Source organism: Hibiscus syriacus, unplaced genomic scaffold (assembly GCF_006381635.1).
Source record: "Hibiscus syriacus cultivar Baekdansim isolate YM2019G1 unplaced genomic scaffold, ASM638163v2 tig00112206_pilon, whole genome shotgun sequence".
NCBI lineage: Eukaryota > Viridiplantae > Streptophyta > Magnoliopsida > Malvales > Malvaceae > Hibiscus > Hibiscus syriacus.
This window is the reverse complement of record NW_024063267.1, coordinates 688,096-715,553: the sequence shown is the minus strand read 5'-3', so window position 1 is coordinate 715,553 and position 27,458 is coordinate 688,096. Positions and strand designations below refer to the sequence as shown.

At 35.2% G+C, this 27,458-nt stretch overlaps 3 protein-coding genes and 2 pseudogenes across 3 annotated transcripts; 3 read left to right on the top strand and 2 right to left on the bottom strand.

Annotated features, from left to right (window-relative positions):
• The first annotated feature begins 2,223 nt into the window (after nucleotides 1–2,223).
• Nucleotides 2,224–2,485, top strand: LOC120175561. The gene has a single exon (XM_039182157.1). The coding sequence runs from the start codon at nucleotides 2,267–2,269 to the stop codon at nucleotides 2,474–2,476; it is 210 nt and encodes a 69-aa protein (XP_039038088.1). The 5' UTR covers nucleotides 2,224–2,266; the 3' UTR covers nucleotides 2,477–2,485.
• Nucleotides 2,486–6,919: 4,434 nt separating this feature from the next.
• On the bottom strand, nucleotides 6,920–9,758 carry LOC120175508 (annotated as a pseudogene).
• Nucleotides 9,759–10,259: 501 nt separating this feature from the next.
• Nucleotides 10,260–14,725, top strand: LOC120175639 (annotated as a pseudogene).
• Nucleotides 14,726–15,970: 1,245 nt separating this feature from the next.
• Nucleotides 15,971–16,957, bottom strand: LOC120175648 (stress enhanced protein 1, chloroplastic-like). Its single transcript, XM_039182253.1, has 4 exons — nucleotides 16,835–16,957; nucleotides 16,660–16,761; nucleotides 16,366–16,544; nucleotides 15,971–16,196 (listed from the first exon to the last, which is right to left on the bottom strand). Exons 1-4 carry the CDS (start codon nucleotides 16,878–16,880, stop codon nucleotides 16,092–16,094), a joined length of 432 nt encoding a protein of 143 aa, XP_039038184.1. The 5' UTR covers nucleotides 16,881–16,957; the 3' UTR covers nucleotides 15,971–16,091.
• Nucleotides 16,958–18,451: 1,494 nt separating this feature from the next.
• On the top strand, nucleotides 18,452–20,189 carry LOC120175640 (IAA-amino acid hydrolase ILR1-like 3). Its single transcript, XM_039182247.1, has 4 exons — nucleotides 18,452–18,815; nucleotides 19,053–19,493; nucleotides 19,584–19,712; nucleotides 19,775–20,189. The coding sequence occupies exons 1-4, from the start codon at nucleotides 18,465–18,467 to the stop codon at nucleotides 20,153–20,155; spliced, it is 1,302 nt and encodes a 433-aa protein (XP_039038178.1). The 5' UTR covers nucleotides 18,452–18,464; the 3' UTR covers nucleotides 20,156–20,189.
• The last annotated feature ends 7,269 nt before the right edge of the window (nucleotides 20,190–27,458 follow it).

Genomic DNA, 27,458 nt, shown 5'->3' with positions numbered 1-27,458 from the left:
TAAATTATCAATTTTAGTATGCTTTAATATCTAAATTTTCAATTTTTTAAAGCCACCCCTGATGTTTAGTTTTCATTTCATTTAAATACACACTATAAAAAAGTTAACACGTTTAGCACTTAAACTATCATTTTTTGTCCGTTGTAGTACTAAACTTTCAATTTTTTAAAAACTTAACGTTAATTTTTGAACGGAGTATTAAAATGAAACAAAAATTAAACTTTAGGTATAATTTTAAAAAATTAAAAGTTTAGAAATTAAAACGGATCAAAATTGGTAATTTAGATACTAAATGTATAATTTACTCTTTGATTTTTTGAATTGTCCCTTTCGGATATGTATGGATTATTACTTTTAATTAATAAACGTTTTATTTAAAACTTTTAAGTTGTCCTCTTTTGTTTTTCCGGAATAGTTTTAAATCTTCTGTTCACGTAATTGATTCAAGCGTAAATTAAAAGATATATTAATAGTAATTGATTGAATTTAATTAAATTAATAATTTAATTATCATATTTAAATATATAATATATTTCAATTTAAGTGCAGGAAGGAGTTTAGATAATTAAGATAATGTATAAAAATTATGTTAATAATTGTTCGGGATTCGAGTTTATCACCAAAAGTAAATTTGATTTAAGTTGGTTCAAAAGGGGAAGAAGGCGAAGAGAAAATCCGAATAGCTTATTTGTTATCCATCTCGACTTCGATACTTCTTAATCCTCGAATCCATACGACCACTAAACAGATCAAAATTGATAGTTTAAGTATTAAATTTTGTACATAAAATTTAAATTTTATTTCATTTTAGTACTCCGTTCAAAATTTAACGATAAGTTTTGAAAAAGTTTGAAAGTTTGGGTATTAAAACGGAACAAATCTGATAGTTTAGTACTAAATGTGTTAAATTTTAAAGACATGATACTAAAACAAAAAATTAAATGTCATGCATGGTTTTTAAAAAAAATAAAAGTTTAGGTATTAAAACGTTTAAAATTGATAATTCAAGTACTAAATATGTAATTTACCCTTATCTATATTTTATAACAATCAACTTTAATCGCATTCTACGAATATATTAATTATAATTTTATTTGTACAAGACATTGATTAAATTTAAACGTTTTGATGAATTCCAACAATTTTACATTAAAAAATATTATATATTTGTCACATACTGCTGCACATTATTTTACTCAAACCGTCTCAGCACGTGCGACGATGACGGTTTTTTTTGTATGAAATAATACCGCCCAAACGCCAATACAAAACCTTTTTCGTTTAATTTTGAATTTCATCCTTCCACTTTCGAAAATGAATTTTTTGGTCATTTTACTTTAATTTATAAAAAATTCAATCCTCGTATTTATGAGAAAACCGAATATTAGTTATTTTACTTTAATCTAATCTTGTACGAACCAAGTGGCTTCCGTGGTAAAGTAATTGTTGTTATTCATGACGATTCGAGTTTGAGCATTATAGATGTCATGGGTGTGAGCGTTCAAGATCAAAAGATTAAGAGTTATCTTTAAATAGATAATGTCATGTACTTACCTTAAATTAATAAAAAAACATAATTTATTCTTCTTATTTTATGGAGAATTGAGAAACTTATTAAACTTTTTATTTTTGGGTAAACTACACATTTAATACCCAAACTGTCAATTTTAGTTTGTTTTAGTACCTAAACTTTCAATTTTTTTTCAAAACCATACCTAATATTTATTTTTTGTTTCATTTTTGTATCTCTCTGTTAAAAACTTAACGTGTTTAATACCTAAACTATCAGTTTTGATATATTTTAGTACCTAAACTTTTTTTTAAAAAAAACTTTACGTTAAATTTTGAATGGGATACTAAAATGAAACAAAAACTAAACTTTAAATATGATTTTGAAAAACTGACTAAAACAAACCAAAATTGATAGTTTATATACTAAACGTGTAATTTACCCTTATTTCTTCCTATTACTTACATATATATATGGCTAAACTACTGATTTTTAGGTAAAAGGAGGGAATATAATCTCAGTTTTAGTAAATTAAAGGGGTGAAATCCAAATTATACCATGTTAATTCCTTCAATAAAATATCGGAAACACTTTTGTAATGGCAACCTCGTAAATAAATCAAAAAAGCAAGCCCGATTTCGCAACAGAAATCTCCATAAAAATGGAAAAAAAAAAACACTCGTTAAAACTTCACACTAATCACAAAATCTCGATTTCGAAATCGGCGAAGAACAGTCGGAATCTGTTGATCGGAAAATGGCGAACCAGTTGGAGAGCTTAGTGGCGACGATAAAATCGAAAGTGAGGGCGTTGAAGAAATCGACGAAGAAGAGCGGCAACAAGCCGTACATTAAGATGGACAAAAGCTCCAGCGTCAAGGTGGAGATCCGTAGCCGGAGAGCACGAGAGCTCATCGATCGGACTCTCAGGGCCGCCGATTGCCCCGGAAAACGTACCGTTTCATGACCCTCTTATTCTCCCATCTTTAGATGCATTTTCGTTTTTTCTTTTCCGTTTTAGAAATGTTTTAGATTTTCATGTTTTTGATCTTTTCTAGTTTTCCATGGACGTTCTGATTCGCAATACATGAATTCGATCAAATATAAATATGTTTTTCTCATCTTTCATGTTCCTTTTTCATCGTATTTTTAAGATAACACACTATGTTCAAAACAAAGTTAGAATCAATTGATTGTTATCATATAAATCTTGAATTTGATCATGAGGTTCGAGGGATTATCATCAAACGATTGAGTTTTTCGTACAAAATATTACTTTATAATCACTCAAAATCTATGAAAAATTTAAAAAATAAAAGTTTAAATCATCTAAGTTAAGAACAATAGAAACTTATTAGATATTTAATGTAAAATATCAGAAGTCTTCTTTTACTTGTTTAAACTTATTAAAATGCTATTAGATTAAATTTTTGGCTTATATAATAAATAATTACTTAAAATAAATTATCTTTTTCATTCAAGTACTTAAATTATTTTGATTAAAAATTAAGTACTTAAAGCATCTTTTTTTTTCATCCAAGTATCTAAACTATTCTTTAATTAATGTCACATGTTCAATTTTTTTAGAACTTAAATAAAAAAATTTGAATAATTTAGTATCTATTTTACATAAAATACTTTAGGTACCTATTTTAACTAAAAAGATAATTTAGGTATTTATTTTGATAAAAAATTTTAGGTACTTAATTAAAAATAAAAATACTTTCGGGTACTTATTTTTTTTATATAAGCCTAAATTATTTTGGGATAAGAGCCTCTCCCTTTCTTGTTCTTAGATTAAATTTTCCAATTTAATAATAATAAAAAATAAAAAAATTCACTTAATATTAATTCTAATATTTTATGTTAACTTCTTTTATCTATTTTAATTAAAATATATTTATTTAAAATGATATTTTGTAATTGTCGAAAGATAAGATGAATAAATTCCCTTTAAATTCAAATTGATTTGACTAAATTTAAAAATTCAACAGACCAAAAACTCAAATTTTATAAAAGAAAATCACATCCTATTAAATCAAATTAAATCAATAATTTTTAAAAAAATATTGAATTTGAATAACTGCGCTTGTAAGAGTTTGAACAAATAATTCCATGTAATTAACATAGATGATTAAAAAAATATTTTTAGGGTAAGTTACACATTTATACTTAAACTTTATTTTTTTTAATTTATACTTAAGTTTAGTTTTTGTTTCATTTTAGTACTCGTATTAAAAATTTAGTTTTGCTTTTAGTACATGTGTTCAAAATTTAACTTTAAGTTTCCGAAAAGGAATCAAAGTTTAAGTACGAAAATGAATCAACACTGTTAATTTAGGTACTAAATTCATAAGTTTTTAACGACGTACTAAAATGAAATAAATCTAAAATTAAATTTTTAAAAATGTTAAAAGTTTAGTTACTAAAACGGATAGTTTAAGTGTAAATATAGTAAATTATAGTTGATAAATGATAAGGTGGGAAGTTGTTAGTTTGGATTGAACGAGTTGATGAAAATGATTTTTTTTCAATTTAAAAAATTATCTCTTGCGATTTTATTTCATTCATAATTATGTAAGAATATAGGAAGAATCACGAACCAAGTGATTTTCGTGATAAAGAATGATTGTTATTCCTTAAAAATTCGGGTCGAGCATATAGATACTTCAAGCCCTAAATTTATTTTGGTTAAAATAAGCACCTAACTTTGTGTGACCTATCAACATTTTATCGGTCGAAAAATATTTTTCTAAATGAAAATGATTAAATAAAAAGTTAAACACTTAAATTGATCAAAATATAGTTTGGGGGTTTTTAAACAAAGATGCATAGTTTAAGGATTATTTTTACTTTAAGCTTCAAGTATCTGATTGCTTCAATTTTTAGGTTTAATTTGGTCAATATTAATTATTGTTCAACTCCTTCTGATTAGACGTTCGAGCAATTGACAATTCTTAATAATCGATATTATATTAAAATTTTTATTTTTTTTTGTGGAGAGATTTTTTATTTAAAAAGTTTATGTCCTTAACATATAGAATTTTGTGAATAATAAGATGAAGTGTCGATAAAATTATACTTCACAAATCTTTGGAAAGAATCGAAAATTCCTTCAACATAATTAAAATATAAAAAAATTAATATACTATAAAAATAGGTTTAATTATAAAAATAAGTGTCAAAATTATAGCGTTTTTCATGAATAAGTACCTAATTTTTTTTTAAATGTTCCAGGTGTCTGACGTTACAAACGTTATCACTTTAGGTGTATGGATCGTAAATAGTGTTAATTTTATCCATTAAGTAGCACATGTGACGTTATGGTTTTAAAAAAATATATTTAAAATTTAAAAAATTATAATATTTAAAAAGCACAAAAATTTGAAATAGCATCAAAACTTTGAAAACCCTCATATCCACCACTAAACTCATGCAAGTTGTTGCCCTTTTCCATCAATGAAGTTCCACTAACCTCACCTTCCTCCGACAATCAATAACCCTATGAAACCGCGACCAATTGATATTTTTTACCCTGTGAATCGTAAGATGAAATTTACAATTTCACGCGATCCCATCGATCAATCGACGACAACTATGGTGGTGTATAACTAGGAAGATACAGGGAATACGCCAGCGACGATGTTCGTGGTCGACAAGGGCGACGGGGTTAAGGATTTAGGAGTTTTAGGGATTTGTTTTTTTTGGTAATTTAAGAGAAATCAAATTTTTTATAATTATGATAATATTTGTTTAATTTTTTTAAAGATAAATTTAAAAAATATCAGAATATGATATGTATCACTTAATATAGAAAATTAACAGCAGTTACGACCTGTGTACCTAAAGGGATAACGTTTGTAACTTTAGGCTCCCAGATCATTCAAAAAATAGTTTAAGCACCTATTCGTGAAAAGTAATATAGTTCAGACACTTATTTTATAATTAAGCCATAAAAAATATACGCTTTAAAGATGATTAGGTATACGATTATTTTTTCAACGACAAAACTTTCGAGATAATGTTCTGGAATAAATTAATTCACGAGCTAATGCACTCCCAAGATTAATTGCTCAAATAGGGTGAAATCCACAGTTGGTCGTAGGTCGCCATGCCTTCCGGGCGATCTTGTAGGTCGCCATGCACTTCGGGCGACCTACCCTTACTCAAACAGAGAGAATGAACGTGTTCCATGGCACATGCACGTCCCAACACATAGGTCACCATGCCCTCCGGGTGACCTTGTAGGTCGCCATGCACTCCGGGCGACCTACCCTTGCTCGCTCGCTCGGATGCCCTCGCATAGCTCGCTCGACTGCCCTCGCATAGCTTGGTCGGATGGCCTCGGAGACTCTCGCATAGCTCGGTCGGATGGCCTCGGATGCCCAGCGTGTTGGGACGTGCATGGCACATGCAATCTCTTGTAGCTCGCCGGGAAGGCATGGCGACCTATGGCCAACACTATGAATTTCACCCTATTTGAGCAATTAATCTGAAGAGTACATTATCTTGTAAATTAATTTTTTCCAGAACATTATCTCGAAAGTTTTACCTTTTTTTCATCACCAAAGAAAACGCTGGTTTTTATTGAAAATAAAAAACCACCAGCTCTCATGCACTTAAAGCTTATTCAGCCAAACAAGAATAACAAAGCAAAGTCTGAAGATTATGGAGAACCTATCCACCGTCGATCTTCTGCAACCTGAGTCATGACCTTGTTCGGAGCATCCTCAGCCCAGAAGCGGTCCGCTTCACCCTGTTCCCAGTGAGTTGCTTTATTTCCTTCTCGCGGCGTAAATCAACGAACATGCACGGAAACTCCCAATTCTTTGTCTTGCCTCCCATGTCAGAGCACTCGCTTCCAAGAGATCTGGTTCCCGTGAGGCCAGCTTCGCCATCACCGATCGTGCGTCGCCTTCGATGACCACTGACCTGAAGCCCATATCAGCTGCAAATTGAGTATCCATAGAATTCGACTCGTGAATATTTGTTTTTTATTATATTACTTAATTTGAATTTTAAAAAATATTCTAAACTATTTATAATAATTTGTGAATTATGATGAAATATTTATAACTTAGTTCAAGTTTTTTTTTATTTTTTATTTTAAAGGAAATTATGTGTTTGACTTATTTTAAATTTTATTAATTTTTTAACACAAGGTTTTGACATCAACTCGGAATTTTTATTATTTCATATCGATCGTCTACACATAGCTTCTAATTACCTCCCGTGTACAACAAGCAGCGATTACTTGAGAAAAAAGAAAAGAACGTTACATAGCTATATATGAGAAGCGTAGCCTACATGTTTAATGTCGACCATTTATTCATAATCGACGACATACAACTTTATATTATCATGCCATTGATTCCCACTAGAGTCCGATCACGATTCCGAGATAAAAACATCAGTCCCGGTTCGATTTACGTCGATCCTCGAGCTCCTTAATCAAGGCAATAGCGACTTCATAGGATGATCCACCTTCTTCAACAGCTTTCTTAGCTATCTCTCCGATCACTCTCGCTTTATTCCTCATCTCCGCACCCTCTCCTCCGCCATCCATCAGCCGGTTCACCGCCGTCTCCACCATGTCTCTCCCCACCGATGCCCGAGGCTCCATGGTCCACCTTCTCCAATCCAAACTCCCCACCCGAACACCAATCTTCAACACATCGGTGACCAGCTTCTCGTTATAGAACTGCTCCGCCGATATCGGCCATGTGATCATTGGAACGCAGCAACTGACGCCTTCCAAAGTCGAATTCCACCCACAATGCGTCATGAAACCGCCGACCGAGCCGTGTTCAAGGATCAATAACTGCGGCGCCCAACCGTTGATTATCAGACCCTGTTTCGATTCCTTCATTTTCTCTTCAAATCCACTAAAAAACTGTTTTCTTTCACCTTTGAACACGTCTCGAATTACCCAGATAAATGGCTGATTCGAGGCTTGTAGGCCACGAGCGATCTCGAGGATCTGTTCTTGAGCTAAACGAGCAATGCTTCAGAAGCTGATAAAAAGAACTGAATTTGGTGGTATAGAATCAAGCCAGCTGAGGATGCTTTGTTCATCGATTGCGGCCTTTTTGCCTCGATCGGCTTTATCGGCAATGTTCCGGTTGTACAACGATACAGGCCCTACAATCCACGCTTTGTTCCGTTTCTTGAATGGTTCTACATAAGCTGGTTCCAGTTCGTAGAAGCTATTAACCACAACCCCATAGCAAATCTCCATAGATTTTAGAATATTATCTTCTAGAAACTGAAATCCCGGAAGCTGAGATCGAGTCAGCACGATCCAATCATCGAGACCGGGCATGACGAACGGTTCGTATTTCGAACCATCCGTCTCGTGAGGTTTGAACCTCGATAGATTTTCTCGAACGCAGCTCGCAAAGCAGCCGTTTCCATTGAACACAATCCTCGGAACATCCAATTCAAGGTTGCCAATAGCATCTGCAGCCCAATGGTGGGAAATGTCGTGGACTATGCAGTCCGGTTTGCGTTGAAGTAACAACTTCTTCAATGGTACTTCGAGCATTGAAGTATCGGTCATGGGAGTCGCGGACATGTTGGTATCGGATATATCGGCCTCGTCCGGTGAACAGAGGATCTCGATGGATATCAAACGACCGGATCGTTGGTCTCGGACAATGGATTCTCGGAACGGGAGTGCGTGTTTAGGGGTGGAAATGATGGTTGATTTGGCACCGTGAGATGCAAACATCCTGGCCATGTCGATCATGGGGATTTGATGGCCTCGTCCCACAAAGGGGAACTACATAATTCACAAGTTAAAGTGGTCGATGTTAACGGCAGTTGAGATAACGAATCTGCCATTAAACGTCCGATTATAGGGTTCTACTTTATTAATTTTATCGACTATTAAAATTTATAAAATAGTTTCCCAATTATAGAGTGTTGTTTTGTTGAGTCTCTAGACTATTAAAAGTTACAAAATGATTATCATACTATTCATTATGTTTTAAAACCCGTTCTTTTTCGTTAAAAAATTGAATGTATTCCTGTGATATGATAAAATTTGATCCTAGAGTCTCAAATGACTATCATATCCGGTCATCATAATAACGTCCATCTTAGACAAACCATTTTTAACAAAAAAGAACGGGTTTGGACATAATAAATAGTCCAGTGACCATTTTACAACTTTTAATTGTCGAGGGACTTAATAAAGTAATATTCTATAGTCCAATGATTTTATAACTTTTAATTATAGACGGACCGATAATATTAATGATCGTTTACCCTTAATTTTTAAATTGGTAACTAAAGTCCAGACCCTAAATAAAAGGGAATATTATCATAGTTTACCCCGCCAAAAAATAAACTATTTAATACCAACTAAGATTGAAATTTTAGAGCTAATACAACTAATACCAAAACGATAAATCGATAATATGACACACATGCACGTGTATACATATTAATCAATATTTACTAAGTAAAAGTTAAACCATAAAATCTAAGATTCTAAATTTAATTATTAATTTTTAAACCCTAAAACTCTAAATTTATATCACTAAAATACATAAATTTATGTAAACTAAAGGTTAGACGTATCATGAATAAGAACATATAGAGGACTTTCCACGAACATCTCTCCTTTGTATACCTCCAAATATAGGGTAGGGTATCCCTTTTCCTCTCATAATTGAACCGTGATAGATACAAACACCAAATTTTCAGTTCCAAATCCTATTTCAACGCAGTTTCTGTCTCCTATAAATACCCATCTCTCCTCCCTATCTCATTCATCTCCCCTTCAACACAAAAACCCGGAAGTAATCATTTCTCTCCTCAAGAACCCTCTCAATGTTCGGATGTTCCTCTTGATGTTTTTCGTCGATTTTGTTACGTTGTCATCGACTATGTACATGCCGATCATCGACTACGATCTCAACCACGGTCTGCTACACCAGACCGAGGCTCGGTGCTGAGGATGTACGAGACTTGACTGGTGAAACATGGCAATAATTATAATGATTTGGCGAGAAGAAAAAGCGGTTCGAGATGTTTAAGGATAATCTGAGGTTCATCATGGAACATAACTCGATTAACCGGACGTGTATAAGGTTGGTCTCAATAGGTTTGTTGATTTGACCAGTGAAGAATACCGAGCTATGTATTTGGGTACAAGGATGGACCTGAAGACTCGATGGAATAGACTTACCTGCAAGACGAAGAGCAATCGGTATATGTTTCAGGCTGGTGATGATTTGCCTCATTCGGTTGATTGGAGGGAGAAAAGTGTGTCGGGGCTGTCAAGGATCAAGGCCAATGCGGTTGTCTTTTTTTTGTTTCTTGCATCAAACATACATTAATTTGATTAATTAATACATGTTATTTTATGTACATTTTCATATAATTTTAAAACATTTCCTGTTCTTTATTAATTGGTTTGTAGTTTGAGTGCCAATTTAAATATTGTTAATAGTTTGAGGACTTCAGATGGCAATAACTCTTTTTACAATATTTATACTATCTTCATGCATTGACTTCACCATCCAAGGTATTATTATCCTACGATCGGTTCAGTCAACCAAAATTGTGCGAACAGTCACAATAGTATTTCTGACCGTTCGATTACGATCTTCTATTACATTTCCTGCTATGTCAGCGGTTCACATTCGTCCACCACGGAAAGCACGTGAACCGAAGCCAAAAACCCACACCTTCAAATAAGTCCATAAGTTCTCAGATTTTTATTTTTCCCGTCCCTCGTCGTGTTAGAATTTAGATCTTGAAACCCTAATTTATTTGAGCTCTTATTTTCTGCAATTCCCCGCTTTTATGTTTTTCAACCGTGCATTCCATTCAAGGTAAGATCATTGACATGAATATTGATCTTTTTAGTCAAATCCTTTGAATGCGATCGATGATTTCATTTCAGTGTTTGGTTTTCAACTATTAGAGTTTTCGAAGGTTGATTTATGCTATTTTATTGGGGAATTTTTTTATAGCACCCATTAATTCATATGATTGCTTTTGGGCATTAGGTCAAATCAGTATGGTATTTACCAATTCATGAATTTTGTTTACTTAGGGCACGAATCACAAGAAGTCCATGTTTCTGTTAGCGTTTCACTAATTTTTATTAGTTGAACCTTATACATTGTGATTGCAGTTGTGATTCTGAGGACTATAAAAACTGGCGTCTCATATGCTGGGTCTTTGATGTTTGAATACTTGAACTTGAATCATTATCGAGACCTCTTGGAACGGTAGAATGGCTGATTTACCTGCTGACTCGCCAACTCCTGCTGCGAAAGATTCAGGACCGGACCATTTTCTACTACTACACATGAAGCACCATCAAAGCTGTCACCATGGACTAGAAATTTAAAAATTCCTCAGCCTTTTGTTTCTGCTCAAGAGGACTCACCATCAACAGGGAATGCTGGACAGTCGGTTTTTTCGCGGTTTACTAGTGGGTTAGGATTGCGCTCACCTTCAAAATCTCCCACTGTGGATGATAACTCTGATGGAGCTTCAACACCAACCCAATCTGGTTTTTTTGGAACAATTAAAAAAGGCATAGTTGATTCATCTAAAAATGCTGTGAAAGCTGTGCAGGTTAAGGCTCGGCATGTTGTTTCACAAAACAAACGAAGATACCAGGTGGGGCTTACTCTTTTTCCTGAGTACAGAGATTTGCCTCCAACCTGTTTTGAATTTTTGTTTTTTTTACTATGACAATCGCTATACATGTATTCTTACATTTGCACCATTCCCTCAGGAGGGAGGATTTGACTTAGATATGACATACATCACTGAGAACATAATTGCTATGGGATTCCCTGCTGGTGATATGAGCTCTGGGTTTTTTGGATATGTTGAGGTAGCTAAACTAATCAATTTTTTACTTTTGAATTTGTCTATTCTCTTTTAGTTAGACTAAGAAATCTTTAATTGTGATACAGGGGTTCTACCGAAATCACATGGAAGAAGTGATTCGGTTTTTTGAAACACATCACAAGGTAATGACAGGTCGATTGAATCATAATCTGTATCTTCTTCTTCCTCTTTTTCACCCTGGTTTTCTCCACCATGCAGCTGTATGTATTTTATTTTATAGTTCTTTACATCATAGGTTGAGAAAAACAAGAACTTGGTCAAGTTTGTTTTAGGTTGGTCAGTATCTATGCATACATCTTAGCAGATGATAGGTTGTATATTTCGGCAAAGGCTCAAAGCAACTCATTTAGTTACTGGTTCATGGAGTGTACTGTTTTGGTGGATGGAGATTATTGTTGCCTCTTCTTTTAATATGTTTTCAGCTCTTTGAAAATGATAAATGGCTTAGCTTGTAGTCTGCTCTGTGCTATGCGTGCTTTGGCACTTGTCTGTATTTACTTTGTTAAATAGCAACTTCACCAGTCTAATATCAAGTTCCTGAGCTTTACCTTTTTCCGATTACACCCACCTTTCATTCAATATGAATCTTGTCTTTTGGGGTTTCTGGAGCTGTTAAAATCATTGTCACTGACTATTTGGTTGATCTACATTAAAAAAAAAGTTCAGGTTTGTTGCTAGTTCATATGTATTTTTGTATGTTCCATCATTGCCATTCATTGTACTGTTTGATCCGAAAATCTATTTACTTCAATGCAGGACAAGTACAAAGTATTTAATCTTTGCTCTGAGAGGCTGTATGATGCTTCATTGTTTGAAGGAAAGGTATGTTGTGGTTTGTTGGGGTAACTCACTATATGTTTACTTCCACTTGGGCTTTTCTCTATTGTTGTTAGCTGTGGGTGTGTGCCATATGCCTATCATATAGCTTCTCCGAGGTCTCTTAAGCCATTAACCATACCATGCTATGTTGGCTTTTGAAAAAAAAAATTCACTACCATTTGGCTGGACTTGTGGAGCAAATCAGAAAAATCAGCCACTAATGTCTTCTTAAACTATTTGGCAATTGAATCCATTAGGAGTTGATGGGCAAGAGTCACTTTTTTTCTTTTGAAGTTGAGCAAGAGTGTTTCATTCAATGAATGAAAATCAGTTGTTGGCAGAAGATAATTCTTTTGATAAATCTTTTCGACCATTTGTTTTCCCACTCGTGAATGCATAACAGTAAATGCAGCCTGTTAAAACTTATTGTAAGGTGATCTATGTGAAACAAAATTGTACATATTATAATTGATATCCAACTTTTTCTTCAGGTGGCTAGTTTCCCATTTGACGACCATAATTGCCCCCCAATTCGATTGATAATATCCTTTTGTCAAAGTGCATACACTTGGCTGAAGGAGGATATTGAGAATGTTGTGGTCGTGCACTGTAAAGCTGGGATGGCAAGGACAGGGTTGATGATCTCCAGCCTGCTTCTATACTTGAAGGTTCGACCCAATGAACATGTTCTTGAATAAATGCGAGTGTATTCAGTATAGCTACACATTTCTTGGTCACAATGGTTGGTTCTTTCTTTAACTTGTTATCTCTTTGCAGTTCTTCCCCACTGCTGAAGAGTCGATGGACTACTACAACCAGAAAAGATGTGTGGATGGAAAGGGGCTTGTTTTGCCAAGTCAAATTGTGAGCAGTTGATTTGTAGTGATTTTCTGGGTTTGGTTTTTGGAAGCTGCTTATATCATATCTGATTACCATATATTTTGCTTTTATGTTCTCTAGAGATACGTCAAGTACTTTGAACGCATCTTAACATACTTCAATGGTGAAGACCAGCCTGGGCGCAGGTATTCTTCTGACAATGCAATGTTTATATTTATCTTTGGTTTTATACTAGTGCTGACATTATGTTTATACAGATGCATTCTTAGAGGATTCCGGCTTATTCGTTGTCCTTATTGGATCAGGCCTTCCATTACAGTGTCTGATCATAATGGTATAACATATTTTTGTTTGATTGATGATTGGTGCTTTCTGTAGTCATTGCATTGTCCTAAAACTTCTTGTGCCATTCGCCTGCATAATCATCATGAACTCTAATACTCTCTCTCTCTGCAGGTGAACTCTTCTCCACAAAGAAGCATCCACGTACCAAGGATCTCTCTGTAAGTTTGGTTTTATTTAATTAGTATGACCACCACCTATGTTTTTAGAAAATGCCATTTGAATCTCTGGAGCTTCCTTATACTAATTTGAAGTTTTGTGCATGTAATTACAGCCGGAAGATTTTTGGTTTAGCACACCAAAGAAAGGAGTTATGGTATTTGCTTTGCCTGGGGAACCTGGTCTGACCGAGTTGGCTGGAGACTTTAAAATTCATTTTCACGATCGCGGAGGAGATTTTTACTGGTCTGTAGTTAGTCCCCTCTCTGTTAAAATTAGTTTGTTGACTCGAATTATTAACTAATTTTGTTGTAATTCTGTCCTTTTGATTTATTATCAGTTGGTTAAACACAACAATGATAGAAAACAGAATAATTCTGAATACAAGTGATCTTGATGGGTTTGACAAGGTAAAACATGAAAAATGTTATGGTGAGATGATTTATTTATGATGTTCTGCCAAAATGACTTGAGATCATTTATTTATGTCCGGTTGAAATAGTGTCTTCTCTGATCGTATCGCCCGTTATATGTGCAGAGGAAATTATCTTCCCCTGGTTTCCAGGTCGAGGTTGTGTTAGTAGATTACAATGACCCAGTCCCCTCGAAGCCTCCAACCGAAACCGCTACAAACAAGCCAGATGAAAGCTCAGGCACCAGTGGTTCACCCACTGATGGAGGTGCAGCAGCCCCATCAAGCAGCGATAAAGACCCAGGAAATAACGAGAAAGATGATGTGTTCTCGGACGGTGAGGCAGAAGACTCTGGACCTTCAACGAACAGGCGGCAAAAACCAGCTGCTCCCTCAGCCACCACCAAATCAGAAACGAGTTCCAATGCAGCAGATCAAGTTGCAGGTTTGGTGCATTCCGCTGAACAAGTTTCTTTAGGAAATGCAAACACCGAAACACACACCAGTAGTAACCCGAGAAAAGACACTGCCACTGCGGGTACCGGGGTGTCTGGCACGGGAAGTGAATTCAAAGCAATGGCAGCAGATGCATCTGTTTTCAGTTTTGGAGATGAAGACGACTATGAAAGTGAGTAATTCTCCAACCCAATTCATTATATTTGTAACATTACGCTCTGGTTCTAGCTTACAATTGTTAACTGTTGTATATCACAAAATGCAACCATGGCTGGCTGTTACAATAACCATTGCTTTAAAATTTTAAATCACGTCTGTTTTTAGAATAAAGATCTTTAGTTCTTTTAAAATAGATAAAAAGTAAACTCCGCATTTAGTACCTAAACTATCAATTTTGATATGTTTTAGTATATAAACTTTTAATTTTTTCAAAATCATACTTAATGTATAGTTTTTTGTTTCATTTTAATACTCGACATAAAAAACTTAATGCATTTAGTTCTTAAACTATAAGTTTTAATTCATTTTAGTATTTAAACTTTTAAAAAGAATTTCAAAACTTAACGTTAAATTTTGAATGGGTACTAAAATGAAATAAAAATTAAATTTTAGATATAGTTTTAAAAAAAAGTTAAGGTATTAAAATATATCAAAATTGATATTTAGGTACTAAATATGTAATTTACCCTAAATTAATTCTCGTTTGGCGGAGTTTTTAAAATAAATAATCGTAAGTTATTTTCAAGCTAAATTTTGTTTTGGGGAAATTTTCTCGCTGCACAATCCCCATCATATTTTTTCATGATATAAATAAATTTAAAAAATATAAAATTATAAATAATATTTTACTCAAAATATAGGGAAAAGATAATTGAATAAGAAAAATTTAATATAAAAATAAATGTTCAAATTATATCTAAAATTAATTTTTGGTGTCTAAAAAATTAAAAATTGATGTCTAATAGTTTTTCTGTTATACTTTTAGATGTCTAAAATTTAAGGTGAACAAAACTCGACTTGACTTGAAAAACTACACTCAAATTGACTTCGAATTGTGATTTTATAAATTCGACTCGAAATTTTTTTAAATTCAAATCGAGTTGTAAAATACAACTCGAATAACTCAAAAATTTTAATATTTAGTATATTAATTTTTAAATTTAAGTCGAAGTTTGATTAGAGTCCTTCAACTTTGTATAATATATATAAATCACATATGAAAAAAGTATGAAAAATATATATGTATTATATATGGTTATAAAATATCATCTAAATTGGAATCAAATAATGTTATAATATTATAAATATTTACAATTAAAATTTAAATAGAAACTCGAAAATTTGATACGACTCAAATTTTATAAAATTAACTCGAAAAAGTTTAAAGTCAATTTCGAGTTATAAAATATGATTCGTTAACTCGAATAAATCAAAATTTTTAACTTGATTCGATCGATCGTTGACCCCTACTAAAACTTATCAAATCCAATGGGTTCAAAACCTATTTATGAGGCCTTCTCATCAATGCAACTCATATTAAATGCTGAATGAAAATTGGTGAAATTTCGATGAACTATCTTATTGCAACGTGATCATGTTCAAAATGAACCAGCAGTGTAATTAAACAGAAAACTTATATGATCGACAGCTAAAAGTACAAGAAACGCCAAGAGAATCAACTTTTAGAGGCGGATTGAAAGATGAAAATTGCAGTCAAAACACCAACCAATGCAGTCACTGCCAAGGCCACCGTGGGTAAAGGTGTCGTGAGGCCGAAATTCTGCAGAGAACCAACATGTAAACATCAAGGCTTTATAGACTTTCTAGTGCCTAAGTTATAACTCAAAAAATTCTTTATGCACTAAATTGTATTTTAAAGTATAATTTAGGCACTAAAAACATGTAGTAATCCAAACATGAATTGGAAACAAAAATGGCACAAAAGGTACCTCCAAAAGTCCCTTGCCAGTTGATATTTCAACGGTAATGGCCACTGCAAAACCAACCATGGCGAGCCTGCCTAGCCATACATCCAAGCTGCTGCCTTTCTGGGTGCTTTGCTCACATTTGATGGAGAAAGGTGTTGCTTTGCACGCGGGCTTTCTTTGGTGAAATGGCCCCCTTATCACTGCTAGCAAAAAGCAACCATTTTATCCACCAAACAGTGCATAAAATGGTGGAGAAGGGACTAAAAATGACCAAATCCATGAAGATTAGGACTAGAAAAACCCAGAATTGCTTACATAGAGGGGAACCAGTGGCAAAAATGGAGCCCGTCGGTGAAATTCTGGAAATGGATAAGCGAGAAATTTTGTGGGTTCTTGGCGAACTGATAGGCCACGCATCTGCAACACAAGAAATTGGAACAAAGGGTTATTGATATGCAAATATCAAAGAGATGACGATGGAGGATGGTACCATGAATGCAAAGAGAACGAGAAGCTGAGATTTGAGCTAAGGCCATGTTTTGTAAGAAAGGTTCGAGGCTTTGAGTTGGAGGTGAGGATGGTGAACACAAACTCCGCCTCTAATCTAATCTTTGTGGAACACTGATGGGCAATTGAAAGAGGACCAGACATATTTGAGATGTGGAAGGTGACCACGTGTCATGTTTCGATATTATTCTCGTTTTTAAAAAGGTTTAAATATAAAATCAGAGTACAAATTATAACTAATTTTACGAATATATGTCTAAATTATTTTTTGAATAATTTTGATATCTAACGTTGTAAATGTTATTATTTTAAGTGCTCGGACGGTCAATGATATTAATTTTCTCCGTTAACTGACACGTGTCACAATATGATAATTTTGAAATTTATTATTTTTTAAAAAATATAAAATATTATTATATTCATTAAAAAAATCCATTTCTCTTAAATTACAAAAAAAAAACATTCCTAAAATCCCTAAATCATAATCTTAACTCACCGCGACCGCCATTTCCGACCATGATCGCCACTGTCGTCGTAGTCCTAGTCATATGTCGTCATAGTTGATGTCGATTGGTTATCGAAATCGCGTGGGATCACGATTTTCATCCTAGGGTTCACGGGGTATAAAACGTTTTTTCGTCGTAGATCGGTCGACTATCAGTCACGATTTCATAGGGTTTTGGGCGTCAGGGGAGGCGAAGTCGGGTGGAGCTTCGTCGACAGTAAAAGGCGGTTCACGACATAGGTGTAGGGGTTGAAATAAATGTTTTCAAACTTTTGGGGTTATTTCAAAATTTATGTGTTTTTAAAAATAATTTTAATTTTTTTACTTTCAAATAATTTTTTTAAATTACCAGATTGTTACACGTGTTACTTAACGGAGGAAACTAACACCGTTGACCATTCGGGCATCTAAATTTGTAACCTTTATAACATTAGACATCAAGATCATTCAAAAAAAAATAGTTTAAATACCTATTCGTTAAAAACGCTATAGCTTGAGCATTTATTTTACAATTAAGCCACCCATTTTATGTTTTCTTAATCTATGGATTTGGGTGTGAGTCTTTTGGTTTGATCAATTTCATGAACATAACTACTCCAGTTTCAAGGGTACCCCATTGGCATGTTCTTGTAGCGGATACAGTTAAAGATTTTATCTCGGCCATATATGCTTCAGTTTGAATTAAGACAATTTATCTGCTTATGATACTGTGAAGTCTTAGATGAAATTTTGTGTTAGCTCTCTCTTTTTGAATATACATGGACTCGGTCCTTCGAAACAAGAACCTCGAAGGACCGAGTTCATGTACCTTTGGTGCTCGTTCTGTGGCACCGGAACAATGCAGCCGGGGAATAAAGATGGTGAGCATTACCTGCATGGCAAAGTCGGGTTTCCTTTTATCATTCATGGACTTAATCAACCTAATAATAAATTCTAAGAACATTTATTTAATTATCATATCAACGTTGGATGTAATAATAAGATCCCTTCACGTTGGCAGGAATTAAATATATGTTCCATTGAAGTAGAATATATCCACTTGAGCTTTGTTAAATATATGTTGTAAAAATCATCCAACCTCTATTGTCTCTTCTCTCTTCTCTCTTCAATGGGGTGGCTCTGTTTCTTCACCATCATTGCAATCTCATGTGTTTCCATAGCGAAAACGGAGCACCGTCCCTCGGCACCGGACCTGGATTCGCTGACACGGCACCTCTTGGTCTCGGCCAAGGAGCCCGAGTTCTTGGATTGGTTAAAGAGGGTCAGGAGGAGAATCCATGAGTACCCGGAGTTGGCTTTTCAAGAACACGATACTGGTCGACTCATAATGTCCGAGTTGGACTTGCTCGGGATCGATTACTCGTGGCCCGTTGCCAAGACGGGAATCGTGGCCTCTGTCGGGTCAGGGGTCGAGCCATGGTTTGGTCTTCGAGCTGACATGGACGCCCTTCCTATCCAGGTTTCCTTTTGCCTCTTCTTTATTAATAGGTAGATTTGGTATTGAACCTATGTTATTTAAAGCTCCAATGAATGTCCGATATGGTATGTGCCTATACAATATGTCCGTTTAATGGTGTTATGTTGGTAAGTCAATTCCCGTTGAACATTGTCGACGGTTAACTGAGAACGTCTCGAGGTTTGAGCCCCGTGCGCATTTTAACGTCCTAATTAATTTCCCTACGTCGATATTTTGAAGGAAATGGTGGAGTGGGAGCATAAGAGTAAGAACAAAGGGAAGATGCATGCTTGTGGGCACGATGTTCATGTGACGATGCTGCTAGGAGCAGCCAAGCTACTTCACCGCAGGCGGCATGATTTGAAGGGAACGGTTAAGCTTGTTTTTCAACCTGGGGAAGAGTCTCATGCCGGTGCTTATCATATGATTAAAGATGGAGCAGTCGATAATGTCCGGGCCATATTCGGCTTACACATCTCACCGAAATTGCCCACAGGAACTGTTGGGTCCAGACCTGGCCCTATACTTGCTGGCTCAGCCAGGTTTCAAGTCGAAATCAAAGGGAAATCAGGGCATGCTGCTCATCTTCGTACCACTAGAGATCCGGTACTCACTGCATCGTTCGCTATCCTTGCCCTGCAACAGCTAATTTCTCGAGAGATGAATCCTCTCGATCCCAATGTAACAAAATCTCTCTTGAAATTCATTTATTTTTAATTCACAATACTCAAAACCGATATCCGATGAGTATTCATTTTCACCTAACCACAGGTTGTCTCGATAGGGTTCGTTCAAGCCGGTCATGCCGCAAATGTCATCCCCGAAACAGTAACTTTCGGAGGCACATTTCGGAGCATGACCAATGAAGGCTTGTCTTACCTGCAACAGAGGATCAAACAGGTCAGTATTGTGTTTTTAACTACAAATTTGAACTTCTAGTGTTGATCTTTGTGAACTTACAGGTGATCGAGGCTCAAGTGACAGTACATCAATGTACCGGAACTGTAGACTTCTTCGAGGAAAAAATGAGACCTTATCCTGTAACCTTCAACGATGAATCGATGTATGAACATGCGAAAAAGGTCGGAGAATCTATGGTTGGAAAATCTAATGTGGTATTGGTTCCGATGGCAATGGCAGCAGAAGATTTCAGCTTCTATGCAAACAAGATGGCGGCCGCCTTCTTCATGATCGGAACGAAAAACGGAACACGAAAACCGACCCACGGACTGCACTCGCCATACTTGATCATTGACGAGGATGTTCTTCCCATCGGAGCAGCCTTCCATGCTGCAGTAGCCATATCTTATTTGGATAATCATAGTGTTTTTAAAGCTCAGTAAGTTACTATTCTTAGGACAATGATTCATAAAAGTATACACAAGGAACAAATTTATTATGTAATATATCTCAAACAAAAATTATAAAATAAAGAATTAATTGTATCGAAGCCCTCAAATTACAATTTTCATCCTAAATTATGAATTTTATCCTAAATCGGTTACTAAATTTTTGAACATTTTGATTCCAAATTATCAAAAAATGCTAATCAAATCCTTATTAATAAAATTGTTACAAACAATTAGGGAAAATTACGCGTTTAATATCTAAACTATCAGTTTTGGTTCATTTTAGTACTTAAACTGTAACCCCCACAGACCGATAAGGGTAGCCCGATCCGATCCGGGAAGTCACATTAGGGCCACCGGAGCGACCCACTGTAAAAATAGCGGAAAATTTAAATCTTTTTATCCGAACATGTAAACTTATAAAATCATTTGTCACTATTTAAAAATAAAACATATTTCCAGACTCGTATATAAATCAAAATACAATTACATGCTCCCTAATCACATGTACCATACTCTGCAACAACGCCGGAAGAACTCCCTTACTGAAGTCGATAGATGCTCTGGTACAATTCTTTTAACCTGAAAATATGAGTAATAGAGTGAGCTTCGAAAAGCTCAGTAATACAGAACTACCAGATGATGCTGATGAACGTGCAGATATAGATAAATATTTTCCTTATTGGTTCAGATATTTACAGATTTTTATGTTGAGCAGAGATCCTACTGATATTTCAGGTGGTAACGGACAATGAGCTTTCGTTTCAGAGAAATATTTCGGATGACTGAGTTCAGGAGATCAGAATAGGTTTTCTAGTGTGTTCCCAAAAAAAAAACCATGTAACTTTTCAGATCTTTTTAAAACATATATATATACCCCCATCCGTCACGAACAAAATGTGTAGGTTCCCCAGAACCATACAACCCCGTCACTAACAGTAAGGCCCTGAGCACACAGCCGAGGAACCGGTAAGTAAGGCCCTGAGCACACAGCCGAGGAACCTCCAAGTAATCTTCCTCCAACAATACCCCCCAATAAAACATGTTCCGTCCGTAACGGATATATCAAAAATCAAAACATATATCAAGTCAAGTATCATATCAGAATTCAGGTCATGTATCAGATCAGAATCCATGTCAATATCAGATCAGAATCCAGGTCAGGTATCATAACATAATTCAAATTTGAAATCAGATAAAATATTCATGTAATTAGGGAACACACCAGAGTTTACAGGAATTATTTAGAGGTACTGTATCAGGCAGAGAAACACAGTTCTTCAGTATGTCGATAGAATGTTGGAATTTAGAATCACTATTGGAAGAGTTCATTAACTGACAGAATCATCAGTTATTCAGAATGTGAATTATCAGGATCGTATCTTATTCGGACAGTTTTCAGAAGTTGTACGTAATCAGAAGGGTATTCACTCTTTAATACCACAAATTCTTGTCCATAGATCATCTTCAGAATCATCGCTGAATAGATATTCCAATGGTCTTTATTTCATTTCCAAGCTTCCACGATATCATGAAATACTGACGTGCTTGATTTGTAGTTCATGTTCCATAAGGACGATACATCATGTAAATTCATCCGAATTTCCAGGCTTATCCTAATCACTTACTTAATCCTCAGTCATCGAAGTTACTTAGTTCATTTAGCATTCAAGTCCATTCCAATTACCTCGATATTTTCCAGAGTAATACAAACGTTCCTGTATTTCAGATATATATTGTACTTCAGATCCATTCAATTTGGTCTTCTTGGTTGATTTGTCGAACAAACGCCCAATTCTTAATACTGAATGCGATCTAGGGTTGAGCTGAGCTGAATACTTCCAAAATTATCATCAAGCTAAACTTGAGTACACGAACAAGCATTCAAGTAATATATATGTCGTTCAGGTACTGACATATCATTAAAGTTGATCGGCTTACTTAAGTTGTGTTCCATACTTTTTTTAAGGTAGTCCAATACCTATGTTTATTTGGATTCCTTAATTAATCCAAGGCATTTACTTAGAATAGGACACAAGGGTATTTTGGTAAATTTGGTGTTCATTTTATTCCATTTATTTCAGAGCTCGAGGATATCCAATCATTCCTGAGCTTGGTGATATTCTTGGTTCATTTCCATTACAGGGGTATTTTGGTCATTTTACAGATTCAGCGTATTTCAATCATTTCCTTCTGTCCGATCTTACTATTAAATTCAATCTTATCATTTATTTCAGTCATTTCGAACAATTATGACAACAGAACACCCCCGATAAATTACTCTTCCAGTATTTACTCATTATTCGAATATTTTTAGGTCAAGTGTCTTCTCAGACTTTACAAACGGAATATCATAAATTTTCCTGCACTAAGTCGGGATCTTAACAATTAAATCCGTACTTAATCGAGTTAAGTACGAATCCTCTAAGTATTTTCTCATTCAGAGTCACCTCAGACTATTCTACCTCTTAAGGGCATTTCCGTAATTTCTTAACCAGATAAGTTCGATATTAGCTCTTAACGAAAATAATATAATTTAGAGATCCTATGATTAATTGCTTTCTTGAACAATCTCTGATCTTGAAATAATTCCCTTAACACACTTCTAGTATCTTGCATAAACCCTCTTGGGGTTAAAAACCGGTTATCCATAATGTCTACGTATAACTATCATTTCTTATAAACATCAATATTTTTATCAGATCAATATGTCTGTAAAATCCTCTTATCTAACTTCCATATTCCAATCTTGTCTTTTTATAACACAAGGGTATTTTCGTAATTTTACCCTACCGGAGTATTTTTATAAATTCACATCCAAATGCCTTTAACATTTAACCTTTGATGAAATAAATTACAAGTTACAGATCCAGGTTGATTTCTTTACCACTAAGCACATAACTTGTAATTTAATTCTAGTAATCCCTTAATTTCTTATAAAAGTCATCTGAACCATAATCAATTACTGAACCTTTTTACCGTATTCAGATCGAGTGTAGAACTTCATTAATTACACATATGAGACCAAACATTTTCATTCATGCATTTACCAATACCAACATGTTCTATAAAGCATAAAGAGGTAGTAAAGTATTACCTCGATTTTCGTGCAATATCGATCGACCATAAAAATTCCATTCGAATGCCTTTGATCTTCAATTCAACTTCCAATAATTCCTCAGATACATATCAACATAAATTATATCAGAAACGGAGCTTAATTACGATAAACGGATCGAATCGGGTGATAAATCAGTGAAAGACGGCTTACCGGGTTCGAATTTGGCGAAACGGACTTCGGATTCGGATTCAGGACGTCGAAAGCATAAAATATGACTTTTCGGAAATTTGGAATTTTTGGTCAAAATCAAAGTCAACGGGTTTGACTGACAATTTCGAGGTCTTCGGGTTTGAATTTCGAAAAACGGACAGCGGAATCGAATTTGGAACGTCGAAAAATGTCAGGATAGGTATACTCGGTCGAAGTCAAAGGTCGTTTAATGCCCGATCAAAGCCGGTCAAAGTTTTGGTCAACAGTGGTCAACTTCGGTCAACGGTCAACGAGTCAATGGTCAACAGGTCGGGTCAACGGGTCGGGTCGGGTAACCGGGTCGGGTAAACGGGTCGAGTCCGTCAATGGGTCGGGTCGGGTTGTGACCGGTCAAACCGGTCAAAACAGTTCCAAAACCGGTCAAACCGGTCACTTTTCCCTTCCCCACGCGCAGTGGCGGCGCGTGGGGGCGCGTGAACAGTGATAAAATCCCGGAAAAATTTCTAAAAATTATTTTGAGCGATTTCGAGATACTTACAAAGCTCGGTTCATAATTTTGAACGGCGGAGAGCTCGATTTCAACAAATCGGGAAGTTTGACCGGTTCACCTCCCAACGCGCCGCCGCCGCCGGAGAAAAAGGAGAACACCGGTGGACTCGGAACGGCACAAGGAACACGATGGTGCGGGAGGTGTCGTAAACGGATGACCCGATCGTCGTGAATCGATGAAAAACCAACTAAAACCGAGTTATTACCGACGATACTTCCGACTGAAATTCACGACGAACGGCGATGATTCATGACGAAAGGTTTGAGGGGTTTTGTTCCTCGGTTGACAACGAACACGATGGTTGTTTCGGCTTGTCGTTTGGAGGTCGGACGGCGAGTAGATCGGAGTTGGAAGTAGGGAGAACGGGAGAGGAAAACTGGAAAATTTTCCAGAAACATACGGGAGTCTGGGGGGTTTATAACATCTCATAATTAAAAATGGCTAAACCAAGAGTTTAGCCACTGAACTTCCTGCACTTCTTAAAACGGTCTGTCAACTTTGAAATCTTACAATTTAATCCCTTATTTCTTTCAAAATACCAAATTAAATCCACCAATTTATATTTTATTAAATTTAGCCCCTAAATTGGGGTGTTACAATTCTCCCCTCCTTAAAAAAAATTTCGTCCTCGAAATTCATTCATGTCACATAATTGCATAAATGAAACTTCCATCAGTTCTTTCAAATCTATCAATAGCTTTTATAAAAGTACGATTCCTCCACTTATCCTTAACCAGTTGAGCATACATTCTTATCATAAATTTTCCTTATTTCAATAAAAGAATTTAAAATTTTCTCGAGTAATCAATCTCTTCAGAATTCTCCCTCAGTCCAAGTAAATAATTACAACAACTTTATTCTTGTGAAATCAATTCAGCATTGGATACGTGAATAGGCTCGTAGAGCAGCAACATATCTCAATTTCATTTCCGGAGTCGAGTCAGAAATTCTCAGATGCATAACTCTCACATGGCTCATGAGATACTTTACAGCGTTTAGACAGATGTTACTGGTATTCCTTTTTGTACAAATATAGCCTTAGCAAATATAAACTTTGGTTTACTCAATACAGATAGGGACTCAGCCCTGGAGTTCCGGCTCAGAGAGGTACGATTGCAGTCTAGGGGCATGTACTGATCAGACATATTTTGACATTTGACCGGCCGGTCTAACTTGAAAATTTTTGACTCAAACCATAGCTCTGATACCACTAAATGTAACCCCCACAGACCGATAAGGGTAGCCCGATCCGATCCGGGAAGTCACATTAGGGCCACCGGAGCGACCCACTGTAAAAATAGCGGAAAATTTAAATCTTTTTATCCGAACATGTAAACTTATAAAATCATTTGTCACTATTTAAAAATAAAACATATTTCCAGACTCGTATATAAATCAAAATACAATTACATGCTCCCTAATCACATGTACCATACTCTGCAACAACGCCGGAAGAACTCCCTTACTGAAGTCGATAGATGCTCTGGTACAATTCTTTTAACCTGAAAATATGAGTAATAGAGTGAGCTTCGAAAAGCTCAGTAATACAGAACTACCAGATGATGCTGATGAACGTGCAGATATAGATAAATATTTTCCTTATTGGTTCAGATATTTACAGATTTTTATGTTGAGCAGAGATCCTACTGATATTTCAGGTGGTAACGGACAATGAGCTTTCGTTTCAGAGAAATATTTCGGATGACTGAGTTCAGGAGATCAGAATAGGTTTTCTAGTGTGTTCCCAAAAAAAAAACCATGTAACTTTTCAGATCTTTTTAAAACATATATATATATACCCCCATCCGTCACGAACAAAATGTGTAGGTTCCCCAGAACCATACAACCCCGTCACTAACAGTAAGGCCCTGAGCACACAGCCGAGGAACCGGTAAGTAAGGCCCTGAGCACACAGCCGAGGAACCTCCAAGTAATCTTCCTCCAACAATACCCCCCAATAAAACATGTTCCGTCCGTAACGGATATATCAAAAATCAAAACATATATCAAGTCAAGTATCATATCAGAATTCAGGTCATGTATCAGATCAGAATCCATGTCAATATCAGATCAGAATCCAGGTCAGGTATCATAACATAATTCAAATTTGAAATCAGATAAAATATTCATGTAATTAGGGAACACACCAGAGTTTACAGGAATTATTTAGAGGTACTGTATCAGGCAGAGAAACACAGTTCTTCAGTATGTCGATAGAATGTTGGAATTTAGAATCACTATTGGAAGAGTTCATTAACTGACAGAATCATCAGTTATTCAGAATGTGAATTATCAGGATCGTATCTTATTCGGACAGTTTTCAGAAGTTGTACGTAATCAGAAGGGTATTCACTCTTTAATACCACAAATTCTTGTCCATAGATCATCTTCAGAATCATCGCTGAATAGATATTCCAATGGTCTTTATTTCATTTCCAAGCTTCCACGATATCATGAAATACTGACGTGCTTGATTTGTAGTTCATGTTCCATAAGGACGATACATCATGTAAATTCATCCGAATTTCCAGGCTTATCCTAATCACTTACTTAATCCTCAGTCATCGAAGTTACTTAGTTCATTTAGCATTCAAGTCCATTCCAATTACCTCGATATTTTCCAGAGTAATACAAACGTTCCTGTATTTCAGATATATATTGTACTTCAGATCCATTCAATTTGGTCTTCTTGGTTGATTTGTCGAACAAACGCCCAATTCTTAATACTGAATGCGATCTAGGGTTGAGCTGAGCTGAATACTTCCAAAATTATCATCAAGCTAAACTTGAGTACACGAACAAGCATTCAAGTAATATATATGTCGTTCAGGTACTGACATATCATTAAAGTTGATCGGCTTACTTAAGTTGTGTTCCATACTTTTTTTAAGGTAGTCCAATACCTATGTTTATTTGGATTCCTTAATTAATCCAAGGCATTTACTTAGAATAGGACACAAGGGTATTTTGGTAAATTTGGTGTTCATTTTTATTCCATTTATTTCAGAGCTCGAGGATATCCAATCATTCCTGAGCTTGGTGATATTCTTGGTTCATTTCCATTACAGGGGTATTTTGGTCATTTTACAGATTCAGCGTATTTCAATCATTTCCTTCTGTCCGATCTTACTATTAAATTCAATCTTATCATTTATTTCAGTCATTTCGAACAATTATGACAACAGAACACCCCCGATAAATTACTCTTCCAGTATTTACTCATTATTCGAATATTTTTAGGTCAAGTGTCTTCTCAGACTTTACAAACGGAATATCATAAATTTTCCTGCACTAAGTCGGGATCTTAACAATTAAATCCGTACTTAATCGAGTTAAGTACGAATCCTCTAAGTATTTTCTCATTCAGAGTCACCTCAGACTATTCTACCTCTTAAGGGCATTTCCGTAATTTCTTAACCAGATAAGTTCGATATTAGCTCTTAACGAAAATAATATAATTTAGAGATCCTATGATT

Coding starts and splice junctions, on each gene's coding strand:
- LOC120175648 (XM_039182253.1), bottom strand. CDS start 16,880: ATGGCCTTAGCTCAAATCTCAGCTTCTCGTTCTCTTTGCATTCATG. Junction 16,762..16,834: donor TCGTTCTCTTTGCATTCATG/GTACCATCCTCC, acceptor CTTGTGTTGCAG/ATGCGTGGCCTATCAGTTCG. Junction 16,197..16,365: donor CTGGCAAGGGACTTTTGGAG/GTACCTTTTGTG, acceptor GGTTCTCTGCAG/AATTTCGGCCTCACGACACC.
- LOC120175561 (XM_039182157.1), top strand. CDS start 2,267: ATGGCGAACCAGTTGGAGAGCTTAGTGGCGACGATAAAATCGAAAGTG.
- LOC120175640 (XM_039182247.1), top strand. CDS start 18,465: ATGGGGTGGCTCTGTTTCTTCACCATCATTGCAATCTCATGTGTTTCC. Junction 18,816..19,052: donor TGGACGCCCTTCCTATCCAG/GTTTCCTTTTGC, acceptor GATATTTTGAAG/GAAATGGTGGAGTGGGAGCA. Junction 19,713..19,774: donor TGCAACAGAGGATCAAACAG/GTCAGTATTGTG, acceptor GTGAACTTACAG/GTGATCGAGGCTCAAGTGAC.